Source organism: Tupaia chinensis, unplaced genomic scaffold, assembly GCF_000334495.1.
Source record: "Tupaia chinensis unplaced genomic scaffold, TupChi_1.0 Scaffold140301_1, whole genome shotgun sequence".
In the NCBI taxonomy this organism is placed as follows: Eukaryota; Metazoa; Chordata; class Mammalia; order Scandentia; family Tupaiidae; genus Tupaia; species Tupaia belangeri.
The window spans coordinates 3210310-3229682 of NW_006200179.1; the positions used below are offsets into that span (position 1 = coordinate 3210310).

Below are 19373 nucleotides of genomic sequence, written 5' to 3' on the forward strand. Positions count from 1 at the left end.
ATGATCCAACACATAAACTTTTGGGAGACAACCAATCACTGTCCACTAAGACCAAATTCCAAAACGTGACCCTTGGCACGACAAACCGTTATCCAAACGTATAACACTCCCTGATGCTGAGGCCACATGGGGTGGTTCCAAATTTATGGCCTGAGACACAGGTCCAAGATCCTGGCTGGCAGAGGCTGAAAATCAATAGCAGTGTGAAGATCCAACTGGGGTGCCTGTCTCGGACTCTCAGTGGAGGAAATAGATACATTTTCTTAAAAATCCTAACTCTAGATTATCAAACCTATAGAACATATTAGCAAAGTAACTCAATACAATTAAAATATAATTTCAGCTTATAATCACCCTGTTCTTTTTAACTTTGCCACAGAGGTCACAACGAAAAGAAAATGAGCTCTAAATGCCAAAAAATTTCTTATTAAAAGAAAAACCTAATACATTGCTTATCTCTTCACACATAACAAATGCAAATGTAAGGAGTCTAAAACAGAACTATGAAACATCAGGACTGCATGCTGTGTGGTCATCAGTAACAGGTACAATACACAGATCATGACAGTACCAAGATACTGACAATGTCTGCATAAGGAGATGCATTGCAGATGGCTGTCAGTCATGTGTCCCAGATCCTGATTCTTTCAGGATATCAAACCACTATTTTACTTAGGAATTAAAGCCAGTAACCAATTCAGTTCTAGACAGTGAAGGTGTTACTCAAAGAAGTTTGAGTGATGGTTAATTTATAGGTTAAGCTATAAAAGTAAGTCTCTATTGTGTCTCCCTTTATTGAATGAGTTTTTCATTAAGGATTTAAAAATATTCCTGATTAATTATAAATAATCAGACTAAAAATGGGGAAAAAACAAGCAAGAGGACATTAATGTAAAGAAAAAAAAATTAAATCTTGAAGAAAAGTGACAGATACTTTATGTCTCATGAGTGCAACAGAATTCCTAGTTGAGAATAAATTATTATACTTATCAACAATTTCAGACCTGTGGCCTCCTATTTAATAAGTTGAGGAGCAGTTTCATGAAAGGATATGCCACTGAGTTGAGATAGTTAATTCAGCTTCTCAAAGGGCTCAGGTTTACAGCTGAAGAGCAGCTCAGATATCTGAATCAGTAAGCATAATTTCAATTTACAAAAGGGTACCTCAAGAAAGAAAAATTAGTCATTTTCCCTGCTTCCTACTCCTACATGTACATGTGAATATATAGAGGGAAGGTATCAGAATTGAGATAAGGCTTGTTGGTATTCATTCCAAATAAGTAAACATTAGCAAAGGTAATTTTACATTTCTTTTTTATTGATTGAAAGTAAAAGATTTACTGAAATGCTACAATTACCATTCCAGGTCTTCAGAAAGACTGAGATATCAGTATCTACCAAGATACTAAGTGAATAAAAGATCATAAGATCAAACTTATACAAGATGAAGCGTGGGTAAGTTCATAGATAATGGCTTTTAGAATATTTTTGATACACTTAAGTTTATATTATTATGACATATGTAGTATACTACTTCTAAACATAATTTGGAAAAACAAAGAAGCTATCTTTATACCTTCTAATTAATAAACCAAGCGATATTAGAACAAAGAAGGCCATCAAATATCCATCTTAAAAAAATGGTTACATTTAACAGAAATAATCATACATGACAAATTATTCAAATTCTAGCTTAAAAAGAATCAAATAATTGAACAGGGTGGTACAATTTCTTAGAGACATTATATATATAATATATCCTAGCTGCTCAGATGGCTTCACAATATGGTCTAGGATCTCTAAAATTTTAAGCATACTGTCATCCTCTACTTCTTAAAGAAAAGTTTGATAACCATTTGTTTATAACAATATTGAATTTCAGACATCTGACGCTTTGGCTAGACAACTGTATTTTGAAAAGCTTACACATTTTAAGCTGTGTAACAATGAGAACCAAAAAATAAAACACATATTTGCATCCGGCAGAGCTGAAAGCAGGTGTCTTTAGTTGGGCAGATCCACGTTCTGTAGGATGAGGGCCACTCGGCTTGGAATGTACACCTAAGTAAACACAATCACGTCAGTGCAGCTGAAAGAAATACTGGGCATGCCGTCATTATATCAAAAAGACAGAGACATGATGCAGCCTTGCATTTGCCTAAAAGTTAGTTATAGCTACAATGCTACCGGCTCTGAGAAGGCTCGATTGGACCATTACAAGAGTTCTGTCAACATAAAGACTATTTTAAGGCCATCACCACTAGAGGGCTCCATATGATTTGAAAAAAAAATTGATTAACCATGTGTGACATAAATGCCACTCTCACTGCCAAATTCAGACACCATCAGGGTAGTGAAACAAGACTGCCCTACAGTTCATGACGTTACCCTATTTAGATGAATAACAGTGATATGTTTTATTTATAATACTGTCTTCTTTTTCTTCCTGTCATTTCAAGTATAAAAACTGAAATGTAATATAAGGGATACAACATGCAAATTACTTTAGGCTCCTCCTCAAAAAACTTGCTATTGCATTTGAAAGAGAAGAAATTTGTTTTTTCATGCACTGACTCAACTTCTCCTTGCCTACATCTGCTCTCAGCTCAGCTTTGTCACCCACTAAGTCCTAGACACAGATGTCTTGCAGTTCTTTGAATATGCCAAATTCTTCCTTCCTCAGACCTTTGCCTATGACATGCCTTCCACTCCAAGTACTTCTTGCCACATTTGGATCTTCAAAACTCACAGCTCCATGGAGAGGCTTTCCTTGACAACTCCAGATTTAATAGCCCCCCCTTCTCTCTCTCTCTCTCTCTTTTTTTTCCTATTGTAGCACTTTTTGTTTCTTTCTGAACATTTAATCAATTCTTTTTTTTTTTTTTCAGGATTTGTATCTATCCTCCCCACTGGACTGTGAAGTTTATGAGGGCAGACACAATCTGTCTCTTAATTTTTAACCCCTGGTAGGTGCCACTAGACCAAGCTGGTGCCAATGATGACATGATAAAAGAATGAATAATGAATAAAGGAGTAATAATGGATCAGTATGTGTACATTGCACAACATAGTCTCTAATATACTTATATCTGTAATAATTTTTAGAACTTGGGAAATAATTTGAACAGCTCGATACTTATCTGTGTGCTATACTGTACAGAACATATTTAACTATTAATGAGGCAAAGAGTAAAAACGTTAGAGTTGTCACCATTGTAACAATCTTTCCACTATGACTTTACTAATACTTCACTATTTTCAGTCACTTTATCTCTTAAGTAAAACCTTGACAGACAAATGAAAAAAATAAAGGCTTTTATAATTTAGAACCAGAAAGACAGGTATAAAACAAACAGCTTTAGAAAAATATTAAAATAATAGAACAGCTGATTTTCACTGGATAGGATTCATATCTATGACAATTCTCAATTCTGCAAATGAACACAGTGACTTTGTTTTCTCTTAGGTTTTTGTGATACACCAATACAATTGGCTAATTTTGAACATCAATGATTAAAGCAATATTTAAATTTAAAGAAATTTATGCTACAAATATAATAGCTAGAGAAGTTTTTTTATTTCTCATTAAACTTTGTTTTAATGGGTCTCAAAATTCTGTTGGCTAGAGAACAGTTTTTATAATCTTCAATTTAAAGTAATAATGATTTAGAAAATGATAACTATCTAAGAAAATCTTGAAAAATGCTAATGTTTGACTGTGTAGCTCAATGTCTCACAGTCTGATTTGCAACCCAGTATTTCTAAAAAGATAACTATTATATCCCTACAGTCATTAGGTGTGGGGAAGCCGTATATTTCAATGCCACAATGTGTTTCTATATAATTTACACATTGTATTTAATGTCTTAGAGTTTTCAAACCACTTGGAAATTTATCTCCTAAAATAATTTCTTCTATGCAATGTTTTCTCTTTTGACTGCGAACGGTAAGATAAAATGGCTGGAAGCTGGAGGTACCTACGAACAAAGCAGGACTCTTACCAATGAATCAAGTAGGTCAACCCAAAGAACCGTATATTTCCACAATCAAGCTACAGACAAAAGCAACACAGACCATCCCAAAGGAGGAGAAGTAAAAGAAACCCAGTCTGATTCCCTCCTCAGCCTTATAAACAAGCCTGAATCAAGAAAGGGGCCTGCTCTTCCAAAGGAGGCAAGAGTTCTACTCTATGTAGGTTGCGGATCACAGTAAGTAGGCTTAAGTACTCCTTGGGGTAGCAGGTTATAATCAGAATGGTTCTGCCGTAGCAACCTAAAACTGAAAATCTAAATGTCTCAGTATCATTAAGAAATGTACCCCCCCAAAAAAATCCAGTTACTTCTACATTATAAACATTTCTATGATATGACATTGTCCAATAATCCAGATAAAAGGGCTCTGATAAGTGCAAATCTTCTGAGAAAGTTGCAATGAAACACATTTGTCACGCTTTGGACAAATAATGAAACCTTTCTCTCATGTGTGGTACAGTAATATTCCAAGACAAGTCAGTTCATTCTCCTCTTTGGATCCTATGCAATTGTGCAATCTATTCCATTTGGTTCCTAAGTATATAATAATTTTGCTAATAAAATTCAAGTAATAACTATATACTGATGACTTAGCAAAATTCTGTTGGCTAGAGAACAGTTTTTATAATCTTCAATTTAAAGTAATAATGATTTAGAAAATGATAACTATCTAAGAAAATCTTGAAAAATGCTAATGTTTGACTGTGTAGCTCAATGTCTCACAGTCTGATTTGCAACCCAGTATTTCTAAAAAGATAACTATTATATCCCTACAGTCATTAGGTGTGGGGAAGCCGTATATTTCAATGCCACAATGTGTTTCTATATAATTTACACATTGTATTTAATGTCTTAGAGTTTTCAAACCACTTGGAAATTTATCTCCTAAAATAATTTCTTCTATGCAATGTTTTCTCTTTTGACTGCGAACGGTAAGATAAAATGGCTGGAAGCTGGAGGTACCTACGAACAAAGCAGGACTCTTACCAATGAATCAAGTAGGTCAACCCAAAGAACCGTATATTTCCACAATCAAGCTACAGACAAAAGCAACACAGACCATCCCAAAGGAGGAGAAGTAAAAGAAACCCAGTCTGATTCCCTCCTCAGCCTTATAAACAAGCCTGAATCAAGAAAGGGGCCTGCTCTTCCAAAGGAGGCAAGAGTTCTACTCTATGTAGGTTGCGGATCACAGTAAGTAGGCTTAAGTACTCCTTGGGGTAGCAGGTTATAATCAGAATGGTTCTGCCGTAGCAACCTAAAACTGAAAATCTAAATGTCTCAGTATCATTAAGAAATGTACCCCCCAAAAAAAATCCAGTTACTTCTACATTATAAACATTTCTATGATATGACATTGTCCAATAATCCGGATAAAAGGGCTCTGATAAGTGCAAATCTTCTGAGAAAGTTGCAATGAAACACATTTGTCACGCTTTGGACAAATAATGAAACCTTTCTCTCATGTGTGGTACAGTAATATTCCAAGACAAGTCAGTTCATTCTCCTCTTTGGATCCTATGCAATTGTGCAATCTATTCCATTTGGTTCCTAAGTATATAATAATTTTGCTAATAAAATTCAAGTAATAACTATATACTGATGACTTAGGGACAGTCTTACTTTCTTTAATGTTTTGATATTTTAACTAGCCCAAATTTATAAGGAAGGGGGAAAATGTCATAAGTTCAAGATTTGTAATACATGCATTAAGTTTCCTTTTTTTGTCATTTAATAGTTAAAAAAATACTCCAAGAACTCTCACTAAATGAGGCTGGTCATTTTATGTAAGGAGTTTTATGATGCCAATTTCAGTCACTCTTAGAGACCTTTTAATACTATCCATTCAAAAACCTTCAGTTGATAATTGTAAAATATCATTAACAGGAACATTGTGCAATTATATTTTCTCACTGCAGTGTTAATTACCCGAATGTGTTTATGTTGCTCTAGAGGCCGTGTGGTACAAGCAACAAGAAAGAATTTCCTCAAGCAAGTGATTTTTCTTAACTATGGATATTTATGAAATTTTGAGTATTTTCCTTTATTAGGATTCTGAATATGTAAATCAATTTCTTTTGTTAGGAAATAACTACCAATTATACTAGAGGACCTATGATAATCAGAGTTAATCCTTATGGTAAACAATTATGGACTTGAACAATTTGGGGTCCCTAAAATTTAGTGCTAAGCACTGAGTCTGTAACTCTTATTAATTTTTTTCTTTTTTTGAGAGGTTTTTGCTATAGGGTACATGCGCTCACCAGAAAGACAGAGAAAGGGGGATAGAAAGTGAGAAATCACCCCCCCAGTGGGGATGGGCACACTGCAATCCCTTCTCCATTCTCCTCTTGGGATCATGGGCACGCACGCACACGCGCCGCGCATGAGTTTAAGCCACCGGGTCCAGGACGCGAACTGCAGTCGACTACATGGGAGCCCAGCGACACAGTCATTACGCTAACTGCTGGTCCCTGTAACTCTTATTTCATAGTTTTAATTTAAAAAATAGTTTTTATTCACACAGCTAAAGAAACAAGAATATAATTTAAGTACATTTAAACATAAATATTTAAGTATATTTAAATACAAACAATTTGTATTTAAATACATATATATAGAAACGATTTAGTATGCATGTTACAAATAACAAATGCTGTGACCCTTCATTTCTATGTACTGTGACTCTTTATTTCCTTTTTAATCCTAAGCATGCTGTAGTGAAGACCATATTAAAAGAACACAAGATTGGCCAGCCAGTGGTGTGGTGGTTAAGGTGGCTGGATCCCACAGGGCCGTCTACATGGTTGGAGTACTGAAGCCCAGCTTGAAATACACTCTGGGCACGTGTGTGTGTATGTGTGTGTGTGTATGCACATGCCCAAAATCCAGAGAGGAGAATAGAGATGAGACTACAGTGTGGCCATCCTCCTGCGAGGTGATTTCTCACTTTCCCTCTTTTTCTCTGCCTCTTTCTGGCAAGCACATGCACCCTATGATAACTAAAAAGAAAATAAAAATCATATGAGACAACGTAATATGTGGTCACGAGTTTCATATTTCCTAGCTATATTCATGGGCAACTCTTTAGTAGCATAGCATAATAAAATTTATTTGTTAAAAGCATTAAATGAATGTTAATCAACCTAGTTATCCTGACCACTTTAATGACTTAATTACTACACTAACCATAAGTAATGCTAAAAAAAAAAACCCCAGTTGATCATACAATATTCTATTATGTGATCCAAGGTGTTATTTTCCTCTAGGCTCATCACTGAGTTGCAAAAATTAATTACACGGATTTTGAAAATGAGGATTCAAATATTTGAAAAGGCAAAACTTAAAAACAAAAGAAACAGTTTAACACTTTAAAGGTTAATGTTTAAATTTTCTTAGAAATTGTTACACTTAGCAACATCACATTCAAGTGTAACCTTGGTATTATATAACATCATTTAATGAAAAAGGCATCAGGCCCTTCATGAGTCTACATAGACATGCTTCCAGAAAAATTTACAAATTATTCTAGAAAATACAACCGACATATAAAAATTTGCCTTCACATATATGCCTTAGTTCATAAAATATTTCCAAGAAAAATATTCTCACATTCATTATTTTGTATCAGGGTTAGAAGAGAAAACAGATAATAAATACTATTAAGTATTTCTATATGGAAATGTGTATTACCTCATCTAACTGGAAACATTGAAAAAGTTATATTTAAGAATTGAGAATTTTTAATCTGAAAAACAAGAAACATTTTTCATAGTTTTGGATAGAACAAAGAAAATTTCCAACAGTTAAGTTGTAGTTTTAAAACTTACTACCAATACAAAAGATACATTTATGCTGAATCCTTTACTTAAACCAAAAGTCTACTTCGAACTCCCAAATTTAGAATGGAAGTAAACAGAGCTACTTTTAATTGAAAAGGGGTCTAAGTGCAAAGTGACTGATGCTAAACCTATAGCTCTTATTCACATTGTCATCATTGGGACTGCTTCAGTCATTATAAAGAAATTAATTCATTTAGGAACCAGCAGTTAGTGTAATGGCTATGTCACTGGACTCCCATGTAGTCGACCGTGGTTCAAGTCCCGGACCCAGTGACTTAAACTCACGCTGGGCGCATGTGCGTGTGTGCCTAAGATCCTGAGAGGAGAATGGAGGAGAAGAAGGGACTGCGGTGTGGCCATGCCCTGTGTGGTGTGATTTCCTGCTTTGGGTCTTTCTGTCTCTGTCTTTCTGGCGAGTGCATGCACCCTATAGCAAAAAAAAAAAAAAAAAAATTAATTCATTTAAACCCCAATAATCTGTGATTTACCATTGTCCCATGGAATTTGAATTAATGAGCCAGAAAAGAGAAATGAAGCCTCCCCACTCCAGTGCACTGATTAACAAAACAGGTTAACACAGAAGTTCTTACGTTAGGGACCAGAAAACAGAGAAAAGATTCTGCTAAAATGGAGTTTCCAATAACTGCCAGTAAAGCAGAATGGAGAAGTTCTGCCCTATCGCTTTTCGGCATTTGTGAGCTACTCTGACCTTAGCAAATACGCTGCAATGGTAGTACGCATGCAGTTATCCCCTGGCTTCACAGTTTCAACTGACGGAGCACACAGACACAGTGCTAGCAGTACCTGCTGATGCTGCAGCATGGATGGCTATTTTAAGATTCCTTCGAGCTCTGTTTGTTGCTATCTTTGAAAACAGATTTGACACTTATTCAGCAGATCCTTGGGATTATTGAGCTTGCAAATTAAGCTTTAGCAAATGCTGTGTACTGGTTATGATTGGCAGAAATTTTAAGGAAGAGGGAAAAGTTATATTTTGTCCTCGATTCCCTTCCTTTATTCTGGGAGTGTGGGAGGCACGAACGATCTCACTGGCAGTGGCATGAGACCTATAATACTTAGCAATGTTCAGGCAACTCAATTGGATCCCAGCACATATGAATCAATTGAATAAGGAGTTCCTTTATAATAAGGCGCACTTATAATAGGTACTTTTATAAATGTGATTTCCAACCCTCCGGTCCTTGGCAAAATAACTCTATCAAGATGAGAACCTGCTTTCTTGGATTTTTCTACATTTTACTGTTCTGTTTGGCCTCACTTATTCTGATATAAAAACCAGTGATAATTTCATCTTTAGCTTAAAGACTTATTTAAATCAGTAACTCCTGGAGCACCTGTAGTCATCGAAAACAAAATGTTGTTGCTGAGAAGACATGGTCACCCTTATCTTCCTGCCCGAGTTGGATCAGAATTTTATTACAGGCTGTAGTTAGGCTTTTTTCCCCTCTCTCAGTTGCATGTGGTGTTGTATTACCTTACAAATTATTGAGACTTAGGATATATTCTCCATTCTACATGCTAATTTAGAGCTGTACATTCTATATTTGAGAGATCAATTTAATTAGTGCTTGAAAAGTAATCTCCTGACTGCTTCTGCCACTGTTAGCTGACTTGTTTTAATTAGGACAGAATATCTTTGCTCTTACAGAATCATTGCCCACTGCTAAAGACTATGAACTTTTCACTGAGATTACAAATGTCCCAAAGTTAGAAGAAGGTATTCTTAATGGTGCTACCTCAAAGCATTTATTGTCTTGTCATATTTAAAATCCCCAAATAATTATCAGATAGCCATGGCAATAACTTTTAAATACATGTGCAATAGCATTTTGTAGTTTCTAAAAAGGTTAACCGTGGCAATGAGTTTATGCTTTCTAAGACTCTCTTGCTGTAGGAAGGACACTCTTATTAATCCTCATTTTATAGATGAAGAAAACTGATGTACACACAGTTAAATTACTCAGTCTTAGAGCTAGTAAATGGCAGACTAAGGGCTTGATCCCAGAGCCTATCTCAAGGCATTCTGTGACCATTTCACTATGGCATCAGGACTCTCTCCATTACAGTACCCCGTTGGGATACATGAGTGTTGGGGAAAGTTGGCCATGTAAGAGTTTTGCTATCTAAATGTTTCAGACTCCTGATAGTCTAGTTCAGCTAGCTAAAATTTAGTTGTATCATAATCAGTTGCTGCTTCTCAAAAGTTATTTGTTGTTGTTGTTATTTCAGAGCTTTAAGATAATTTTCTTCTAAAATTATTTTTTATCAACATTACTTTACATGTCAAAATGGAATATTCTGACAAATGATAGCAGTAATTCTTTGTCGAATCTGATTTGAGTCCTCTTAAAAATTCATAGGTTTCTCTCTCTCTCTCTCTCTCTCTCTATATATATATATGTATGTATATATATATATATAATATAATATATTCACATAACATTTATATGTTAAGCTATGCCAGTGTCATCACCAACACATACCCACATGTAGGGCACACACCTAAGCCTCCTACAGCTGTTGCACTTTCCACACAGCCTAGGACTGAACAAACCCAATCTTCGTAATCCTGTTCTATTTGTCTACTTTAGGCCACTGTCTTTGGCACATCAGTTCTGTCCATAATATGGAAGACTACATAGTGAAGTGCTGGTACCAATCAAAGAGATGGGAAAATAGAAGAAAAGTGGGAAATCGAGGAGTATCCAGAGATTCTCTTGTCTGACTTACACAACTTTGAAGTGAGAGAATTTATTGAAATCAGAGCTTAAACACCTATTAAAAAAAAGCCATATATTGGGTTGTGGAAAAGTCATAACACATATTGGCATAGAAAAACATGGAGAGATATGTCATGACTTTTCCAGCAACCCAGTATTTGCTAGATACCTTCTAGCATCAGAAATGCAAAACACAGTGTAAGCCAATGTGTAAGTCAAAAAAAAAAGAAAAGGCACAGCCGAGACAGAGATAGAAAGGGAGAGGGAGAAAGAGAAACAGGATGATTCAGGGGGAAAAAGATGATGTAGATGAAGCCTTAAACCTGCTATATGACCAAACATTAAATGACAAATTACTCCACATCAAGAGAGTTGCTAAATTTTACATCTTTAAAAGAATTTGCACCTGGTAGTTTACAGTGGTATTTCATCATTTTTGTCAATATCACAGTGTAAAAACTGTTATATAATATAAAGCTTTCCTCAGTACCATAAGGAAACCAGAGAATTTTAAAACTGGCGTGAATTCAGTCTCTAATATACACAATGAAACAAACAAAAAATTTATTGATTCTTTTAAGGTGTTCTAAATTAAACTTCAGTAGATATTCAGAAATATAGAACTCTGCTTAACATATGGAGAAAGCAACAACAGAAGGAAAAGAAACTGCTGCATAAAGAATAGAGATATTCGTAATTGAAGTAAAAATTTAAAATAACCTTCTTATTTCTTGAAAAATCATTTTTAATTCTAATAATATATTTTCAGGTTGTCCCCTAAATATCCTTGACTACAGGTTTCCAGGTCCCAGTTTAGTCCAGCTCCACACATTCCATTTGGTTTTCCAACACAGGCCCTTCCCCAGTACACCGTCTCCTTTTTTCCACGGTTCTTATTTCATTCAAAGAGTTGTTTCTTCGAACAAAAAACATTACTATAAAATTAAAGGATTAAATTAACATAGAACGAAAATATCTTATGAGTCTTACTTACCAAAAGAGAATAGGGGCGCCCATTATGTTCGAACGCCTCAGAAAAGAAATCAGTGTTGTGGTCCAGTCTCTGGTGTCCTCCATACTCTGCTGCATCTGAATCTAGTGCAATTTTGAATGTATGGTTCTTAAGGAAGTCACAACGGTTCAGGAGTTGAAGGAGACATTATAAACTAAGTCTGAGACAGCAATTTAACAGTGAATATTCTGAATCACGGTTTGTACCATGTACTTATTTCTTCTTCAGTATCTCAGAGATATTCATATTTAAAGAGGCTTTTTAGGCCCAGTCCACATATCCGTGAGATCCTTGTTATCTTTCATCCCAGCTCATCAAGTGATCATCCAGCCTGGGTCTAAATATACCTATTAACAGAGAATCTACTTTTCTCTTAAAGTAACCTATTCTTTTTCACACTGAACAGCAATATAATCCCTTGGGACTATTTTTACCTAGAAAATCAGTTTTAGAAAGTTCAATATATAGTAACCTTTCAAATATTTAGTAATAGCTTTGCTATTTCCATTATCTTCCAAATACATTAGTATTAATACATATTAAATTTAACATTCAAATCTTTAATCATTCCTTATTTAACAGGGTATTTTACTACTTCCCAATCTCTGAATTCATTTCAATTTTCTAGATCTTGATCATTAAAGTGAGGAAAAAAGGTTCCAGATGGTGGTGTGAAGCTCACTCACAGGGGAGGGCTTCGGGTTTGCATCCAGAGACTTCCTTGAGCATGTCAGGCACACACATCCAGATCCTGGTCTAGCTAAAACTAGGGGTGGGTCATGTTTCAATACTCTGTGTGTCTTTGCCTCTCTCTCTCTGTTTCTCTTGCTCATAGAAGAAACAAATAAACTTAACAATAGGGCAAAGAACACAGAAATGAACAAAACTTCTGGATGTGGACTGAAAACTGCAGATTGAAGTAGTCTTACTCCCTCATGCTAGGTATAGAAAGCACCTACTGTCAATGCAACATGATCAAGTAGAGATAGCATGCTTCATGTCACAGGTGAACTCATGTGGCAATCATGGGTTTCTTATAATTTAGTACCTGATTTTTCATAGTGAGTTATTAAGCATGTTATCATCACTGTATTAACAACAAAACAAATTAAAATTATCATATTATAAGTATATTATGCTCAAGATATCTAGAAATGGTACTTCATACAAAAACCCATAAGTAAATACATATCAGTATTACAAATCTTAATTTTCTTCTAGATAATAAGAGATACAGATAAGTTTAAATGAATTTTGTTTTCTCACCCTGGTATATTTTTTAAATGGTATAATTTTTTAAATTTTATTCTTTTTTACTTCATAAAAGTTGCATTAATTTCATTTAATTATCTTTTTTAAAGATTTTTGCCATAGGGTGAGTGCATGAATCAGAGAGACAGAGAGAAAAAGAGAGAGACATTGAGAGGGAAAATGAGAAATCACCCTCCACCCCAGCAGGGAGATCCATGCCACAATCTCTTCCCCTCCACTATCCCCTTGGGTTTTAGGGCCTGCATGCACAAATGCCCAGCATCATTTTCAAATTTTCAGGTCAAGGACTTGAACCATAGTTGGCCATGTGGGAGTCCAACACCTTAACCACCATGCCACTTGCTGGCCCCATTAACTTTTTCTTTTTATTTCATAATTTCTTATTTATATTTAATTGTTGTAGACCTTTGTGAGGTAGAATATGGATTTTTCAAAGCATCCATGCAGTGTACAATAATCAAATCAAGAATAATATCGTACTGTTTTCACTCTACGGTAGAGAGCGAAATATTGGAGGACATAAAAGCATTGAAAGTACTTAACAAGAATAAGACAGTGTGGAAGGGGGGGAAGGGCGAAGAGAAGAGGATAGAGAAAGATAGCAAGAGAACAAATAGAGAGGCATGACGTTAGTGGGAAACAGATTTAGCTTATTACCTGTTGATGATGGCATGTATAGTATTCTCAACTGGATTGGTCTGAGAAGTATTTCATGTAAAGTCTTTTTACAAGCTAAATGAGAAATAGTGATTGACTGTTTAAAAAATAATTAGAATAATAATAATAATAATAATTGGGAAAACAACATTGAAAAGATATTGAATGATGAAAGGGGAGTTTAATGTCTCTCTATTGACTGACATGCATGGCATTCCCTTTTGAAAAAGCAATGCAATACACTGTAAAGTTATATGTAATCCAACATAATATAAAGAAGATTATGATGATAATAAAAAAATTTAAAATGTAAAAAAGAATAAAAAAATTAATATCGTACTACTTTTAACAAAGAGCATCACATTATAATGTGTACCATTAAGTTTTGTTCTAACAGTTGTTCTTTCTGTTTGAGATATATAGATAAAACATTTGGCAATGTCTGTTTTTTTTCACTCAGGAGTGGTATGCATGAGAGTGAGATAAAGAGCACCCTCAACAGGGTCACATCATGCTGTGATCCCTTCCCTAGCCTGAGAAAACAGTCCAAAAGAATGAGAATAATATTTGAGAAATACTAGACACATCAAACGTCCAAACGTCTGGGTAATTGGTATCCCAGAAGCTGAAGAGACTAATAAGGGTATTGATAATATATTCCATAAAATCCTGGAAGAAAACTTTTCAAACCTAGAGAGGCATTCAAAGATACACAAAGGCACACAAAAAATACAAAGGACCCCAAATAGAATCAACCTAAGAAGGGTCTTCTCCAAGAAACATTATAGCCAGAGACTGAGCTTATTAAATAGATTTTTATGGCTTTTGGCTAAAACAATACTGATCTTTTTCTATGCTTTGTAGTCCAGAGATTATGATTTTTGTCTTCTCTTGAATTGGCGATAGATCCAGGTAACTACTATTTGAACAGGATCCTAACCTGCTTCCTGGCTTTGAGTCTTAAGCAAAGCTCTCTTAACATTTTTAAATTTTGATTTATTAAAGCTAAAACTGCCTTTCTTGAAATTAAAAAAAAAATCCCTATTTAATGGCCACAGTAAGGTATATAACCTCAGCTAGGTGCTATTTTATAGTATATTCATTCTATTCACAGTTTCATGCCTCAAGTCAAACATTTGTTCACAGATATTTACATATCAGCTGAAATATCAGCTGAACTTGGTATTGAAAGTAGTTAGAGCATTTAAGATATTTTCTTAACAATAAAATGTGTGAGAAAAATAAAGGAATGAAAAGCAACTGTAGATACCAGAGATAGAAGTGGGAGGAGGGTTGGATATGACAGAGGGTAAGAAATGGGGGGAGGGGAATATATATATATATATATATATGAAACAAGAAATGGAAAATTATTTGTGATCATAATATTTATGACTAAGCCACTATACAGTGTATTCTGTATTCTGGATGGGAAACTGCATCTTGTACTCTGTGATGATGTTCAGTGAATGAGTACAAAAAAATTAATACATATAAAAGAACAAAAAGAAAAAAAGAAAATACATGTCATGAAAACACACATACACACACACACATGGAACCTGCATGCCTGAATATGAACACAGCATGTTTTCAGACAGTGCAGGATCTGAACCTACAGTGGGCCATATCACTTCCAGACTTTCAGGGCACTGTTTTACTGTTGTAACACAGTGGCTGCATTATACTCTTTACTCTCAGAAATGTTAGAATATTTATATTCTATCAAAAATTATCACATTAATAGTACATGTGGGTAAGGAACAACGGCCCATGATTTGTATCTCTTGAAAACCTCTATCAGAGGGCAGAGTTGCTCCATCTTACTCAGTCCAGGTCAGCCTGTTCTAAGTCACTCAATATAGTTAAGGATGATTTGAGCCTACCAAATGCTTAATGGTGAAATATGGATAGTGGAGATAAAGATTTGTGGACCAGTAGTTGGTGTAATGGCTATGCCGCTGGACTCACATGTAATTGACTGCGGTTCAAGTCCTGGACCCAGTGGGTTAAACTCATGCTGGGCATTTCTGTTTGTTTGCCCAAGATCCTAAGAAGAGAATGGAGGAGAAGGGATTGTGGCATTGGCATCCCCCAGGGGGTCATTTCTTGCTTTCTGTCTCTCTCTGTCTTTCTGGTGAGCACACATGCCCTACAACAAAAATCTCTCCAAAAAAAAAGAATTGGAGACACAGTACATAAATTAAGTATTGTGGAATGAAGGAACTACTAAAAAGTATAGCTCTAGTTCTTTATTCTAGTTCCCTTAATACTTAGACAAATCTAAAACTATGAGGTCGTTGGGAAAGTCATAACAAATTTTTCTGTTTTTCTATGAAAAAAATGCATGACTTTCCTGATAACCCAATAAAATAGCACAGTTCATTGATAATTCTGAATACTTTTTAAAAGTACTGAATTGAAGTATCAATTAATACATTACTGCTTTACAATGTAGATTTATGGCAGTAGTGGCTAAAACAAGAAAGTATATCATCAAACACAATCTGTGAAATTAAGAACCTCTGAACAGTTTTCACTGAGTGTGTTGTTATAAGGGACTGGGAATCTGTATTTACAAAAGGCATTGTGTGAAGACTAAATTATTAGATACATTTAATACTCTATTTAAAATAATTACATGTCTTTGATTATTAAAATGTAGATTTACTTTAAAGGTCACAAAACTTAGGTGTGAGAATTTTGTCTATGTATTTTCTCAAAGAACACTGGAGAGCAATTGTTATTTAAGAATTCATTTCTTTTTTGACAGTGAACGGGATCATCACATTGAAAATGATTAGACTCTACTTACTTAATACAATTCTTAGCTACAAAGAAAAAGGTTAGAAAAGTCACAAAGAAAGTTCCAAACATCAGTTCCAGCATGTTTGCTGGATCTATAAAGAAGATATTTACTATGCACATTTCCGGAATTACCCAGCTCTGTATCTGTAGACCCAGAGAACACAATGACTTCCTTAGAATATGCAACCGTTAGAGCTCAGATAGTGGTGCCATGGGAAAGCCTGATACTCTGTGAGGCTGACCCACATGGGACGATTCCAGGTTCATGTCTACAGGCTTCCATGAGTACAGTATGCACATGTGCAAGCCCATGACTGGGAGAGGCTGACACTGGCAGTAAGCTGCAGCATCAAGACTCTGTTGCAGGTGCTGTCTGTGTCTCCCTCTCCCTCTTGCTTACTACAGAAATAACTATATAAACTTAAAAATAAGAAAGATATTGTTACCTTTAAACTCCAGAAATTTCAACAAATGAAATCACTAGATGAAAGTTAGTGATTATGAAAGACCAATAATTTTGAATCGCTACCACATATTATTCAAGCATCAGTAGAAACATCTTTTAGAAACACTGTTTAGAATCAGAGCAGAAGTTTTTAAAGATGTTATTTAAGCAATTGATATGTTTGTTTTGCATGTTGTTTAACTTGAATATTCTCTCACTTCCTCTCATGTGTATGTGCACCCATATACCACACAAACAGAATACTTATCATCATTGTTCTACTAAAAATTATATTTCTGAAAATTATAACAAAGAGACAATGTATCCTTATTTTAAACTACTTTCTTTATATGGTTTCCAATTATATAGCATACAGAAAAAATTTAGAAGGACACCTCAATAGGCTGTATTTGGCCACAGCTACCTCCCTTTCCCTAGCAGACTGCCTTCTCATAATAGGTTCTCAATAAATCTTTGAAACTGATATTCAGGATGACAACCCCAACTCGCCAAGAAAGGTCAAGTTACATATATTATTTTTTTAATTAGAGGAAAGTAGAATAAATTATCTTTACTCTCCCACTCACTTATTAACTACATACAATGTACAAAGCACTGTACAAGATACAAAAATGATGAAGATATGCAATTTATAGCCTGTGAGGGGAGATTAGGCATGCATATGAATGTCTATAATTAGAACAAAAAGCAATATGCAATGAGAGAGAGTCAAGGAGACACAGGATTGACAGTGAGTACGTAGAAGTTTTTGAAAGCTAGGCTAGCCTGTTAAGATTTATTTCGTTAGTTAAGTATTATAATACTGAAAATACTCAAGAGCATGTATGACAGTTAAGAAAATTACCCTGGAGATTGGAAGCAGAATAGAAAGAACAGAGGAAAGACTAAGTTGGAAAACCACTCAGAAATCTAATGACAATGCATGGATAGTAAGCATGGCTAAACTCTGATCGAAGGGACGGAGTGACATAGGTAGGCTGAGATTTTACATGTACCAAAGACAGTACTCAAAAGTAAGGAACCTGTTTGATCAATTTGAGGAAGCAGAAGTGGAAAGGGAGAATAGCTATCCCCAAAGGCAGACAACTAAAAAAGTGGTAGGGCTGGGATGTACACAAATCCAATGTTGATTTGACCACTCTCTACAAGTGAGCATCTTTCTTATGTTAAGACTCAGAGAAAGTGTTTTCATATGTAGTGTCTTGTTTAATACTAAAATTAAAATCCAAGTATAAAGAGGACAGAGTGGACATGATATGAGAAGAATAAAAGTGATATCCACCTTAACTAATAATACAACTGAATTGAAATGATTGGTGTTCTTAATAGTCTTTTTGAATAACAGAGAATATGTGAGGTTCACTATGTTTGTTCTAGATGCATTTGTTTCTTTAATTCATTTGATAATTATATTGTGAATACAAAACACTGCACCAAAATATTACCTTACTAAATTTAGGAAATACAGTAGAGAGAGGATGATAGAAAACTAAAAATAATAATAATAATAATTATGTCAAATAGGTTTCTATCAATTTGAGTAACATTTTAAAATATTATAATTTATCTTAAATTCAAGGGCTTCCAAAGTATTTGATATATCAACAGGTTGGAGTAGATAAGAAGTTTTAAGCATTAATTTATAATCTATGTCTTTAAATTTGAACCAAAGAAGAGCTATGTTCTGAAGTAGGCCTGTGCTAATAAGATTAAAGAACAGTGAAGGCATGAAGACTCTTAAATTCAATGGCTCTTCAAATACTTCAAAAGCTGCTGTGTTTGCTCAGCCACTTGATAAGTGTCTGTTCAAAGTATAAGGATTTTGATGTAAGAAGTACTATCATTTATATCATTCTGTACTAAACTCACTTCACTCCTGCTGATGAATCCAAGAACATTTATTGTAAGGTACAAACCCCAAGGTTTCAAATAAAGTGACAAAAAGAGGGGTTCTCTAGTGACTAGATGACCATAAACATGCCAAAGTTGGCAAGTTTTAATATATCTTCAAATCTAAGACATCATCGCTTCCTTAGAGATATATAAGATCTTAGATTGATAATAATCACTAATAAAGAGAAAAATATCCTTACCATGCCAAGCATTGTAAGCACATCCCAATAGAAGATATGCTAAAATAAAAAAGTACATCTTAGAATATCTATATATATATATGTAAACACACATATACATATATAGCCAGAAGGTACATGCATGTGCATGAGAAGTAGAAAGAGAGAGACAGAGAAATAGAGAGACAGCAATATATATGACAGGGACAGAAGACACCTTTCTTGGGGGGAAACCTGGTCATGCTATAATCCTTTTTCCTCTAATTCTCCATCCTGTAAAGCTCCTGGACAAGTGTGTGCAAATGCCTGGCATGTTTTTCAAGCATTGAAGCTACAACTCAAACCCTGGTTGGCCATGTGCTTTCTGGCTTCGTTTTCACAGTGTTTAACCACTGCAGTAGAGTGAGGCCGGAATGTGAATTAAATATGTTATTTTTGTATCTAACCCTTTCATTAGTCCATTCATATTATC

The 19373-nt window shown here is 34.9% G+C and overlaps 1 protein-coding gene across 1 annotated transcript in view; it reads right to left on the bottom strand.

The window, feature by feature from the left end:
• Positions 1-1297: 1297 nt before the first annotated feature.
• Positions 1298-19373, bottom strand: part of GBE1 (1,4-alpha-glucan branching enzyme 1) — a gene marked incomplete at its 5' end in the record, with an annotated part of 110564 nt that continues 92488 nt past the window's right edge. The window contains 2 exons of the mRNA XM_006162606.3: positions 1298-2061; positions 11609-11726. Coding sequence (XP_006162668.1) covers positions 2005-2061; positions 11609-11726 — 175 coding nt within the window. The remainder of the gene's footprint in view (positions 2062-11608; positions 11727-19373) is intronic.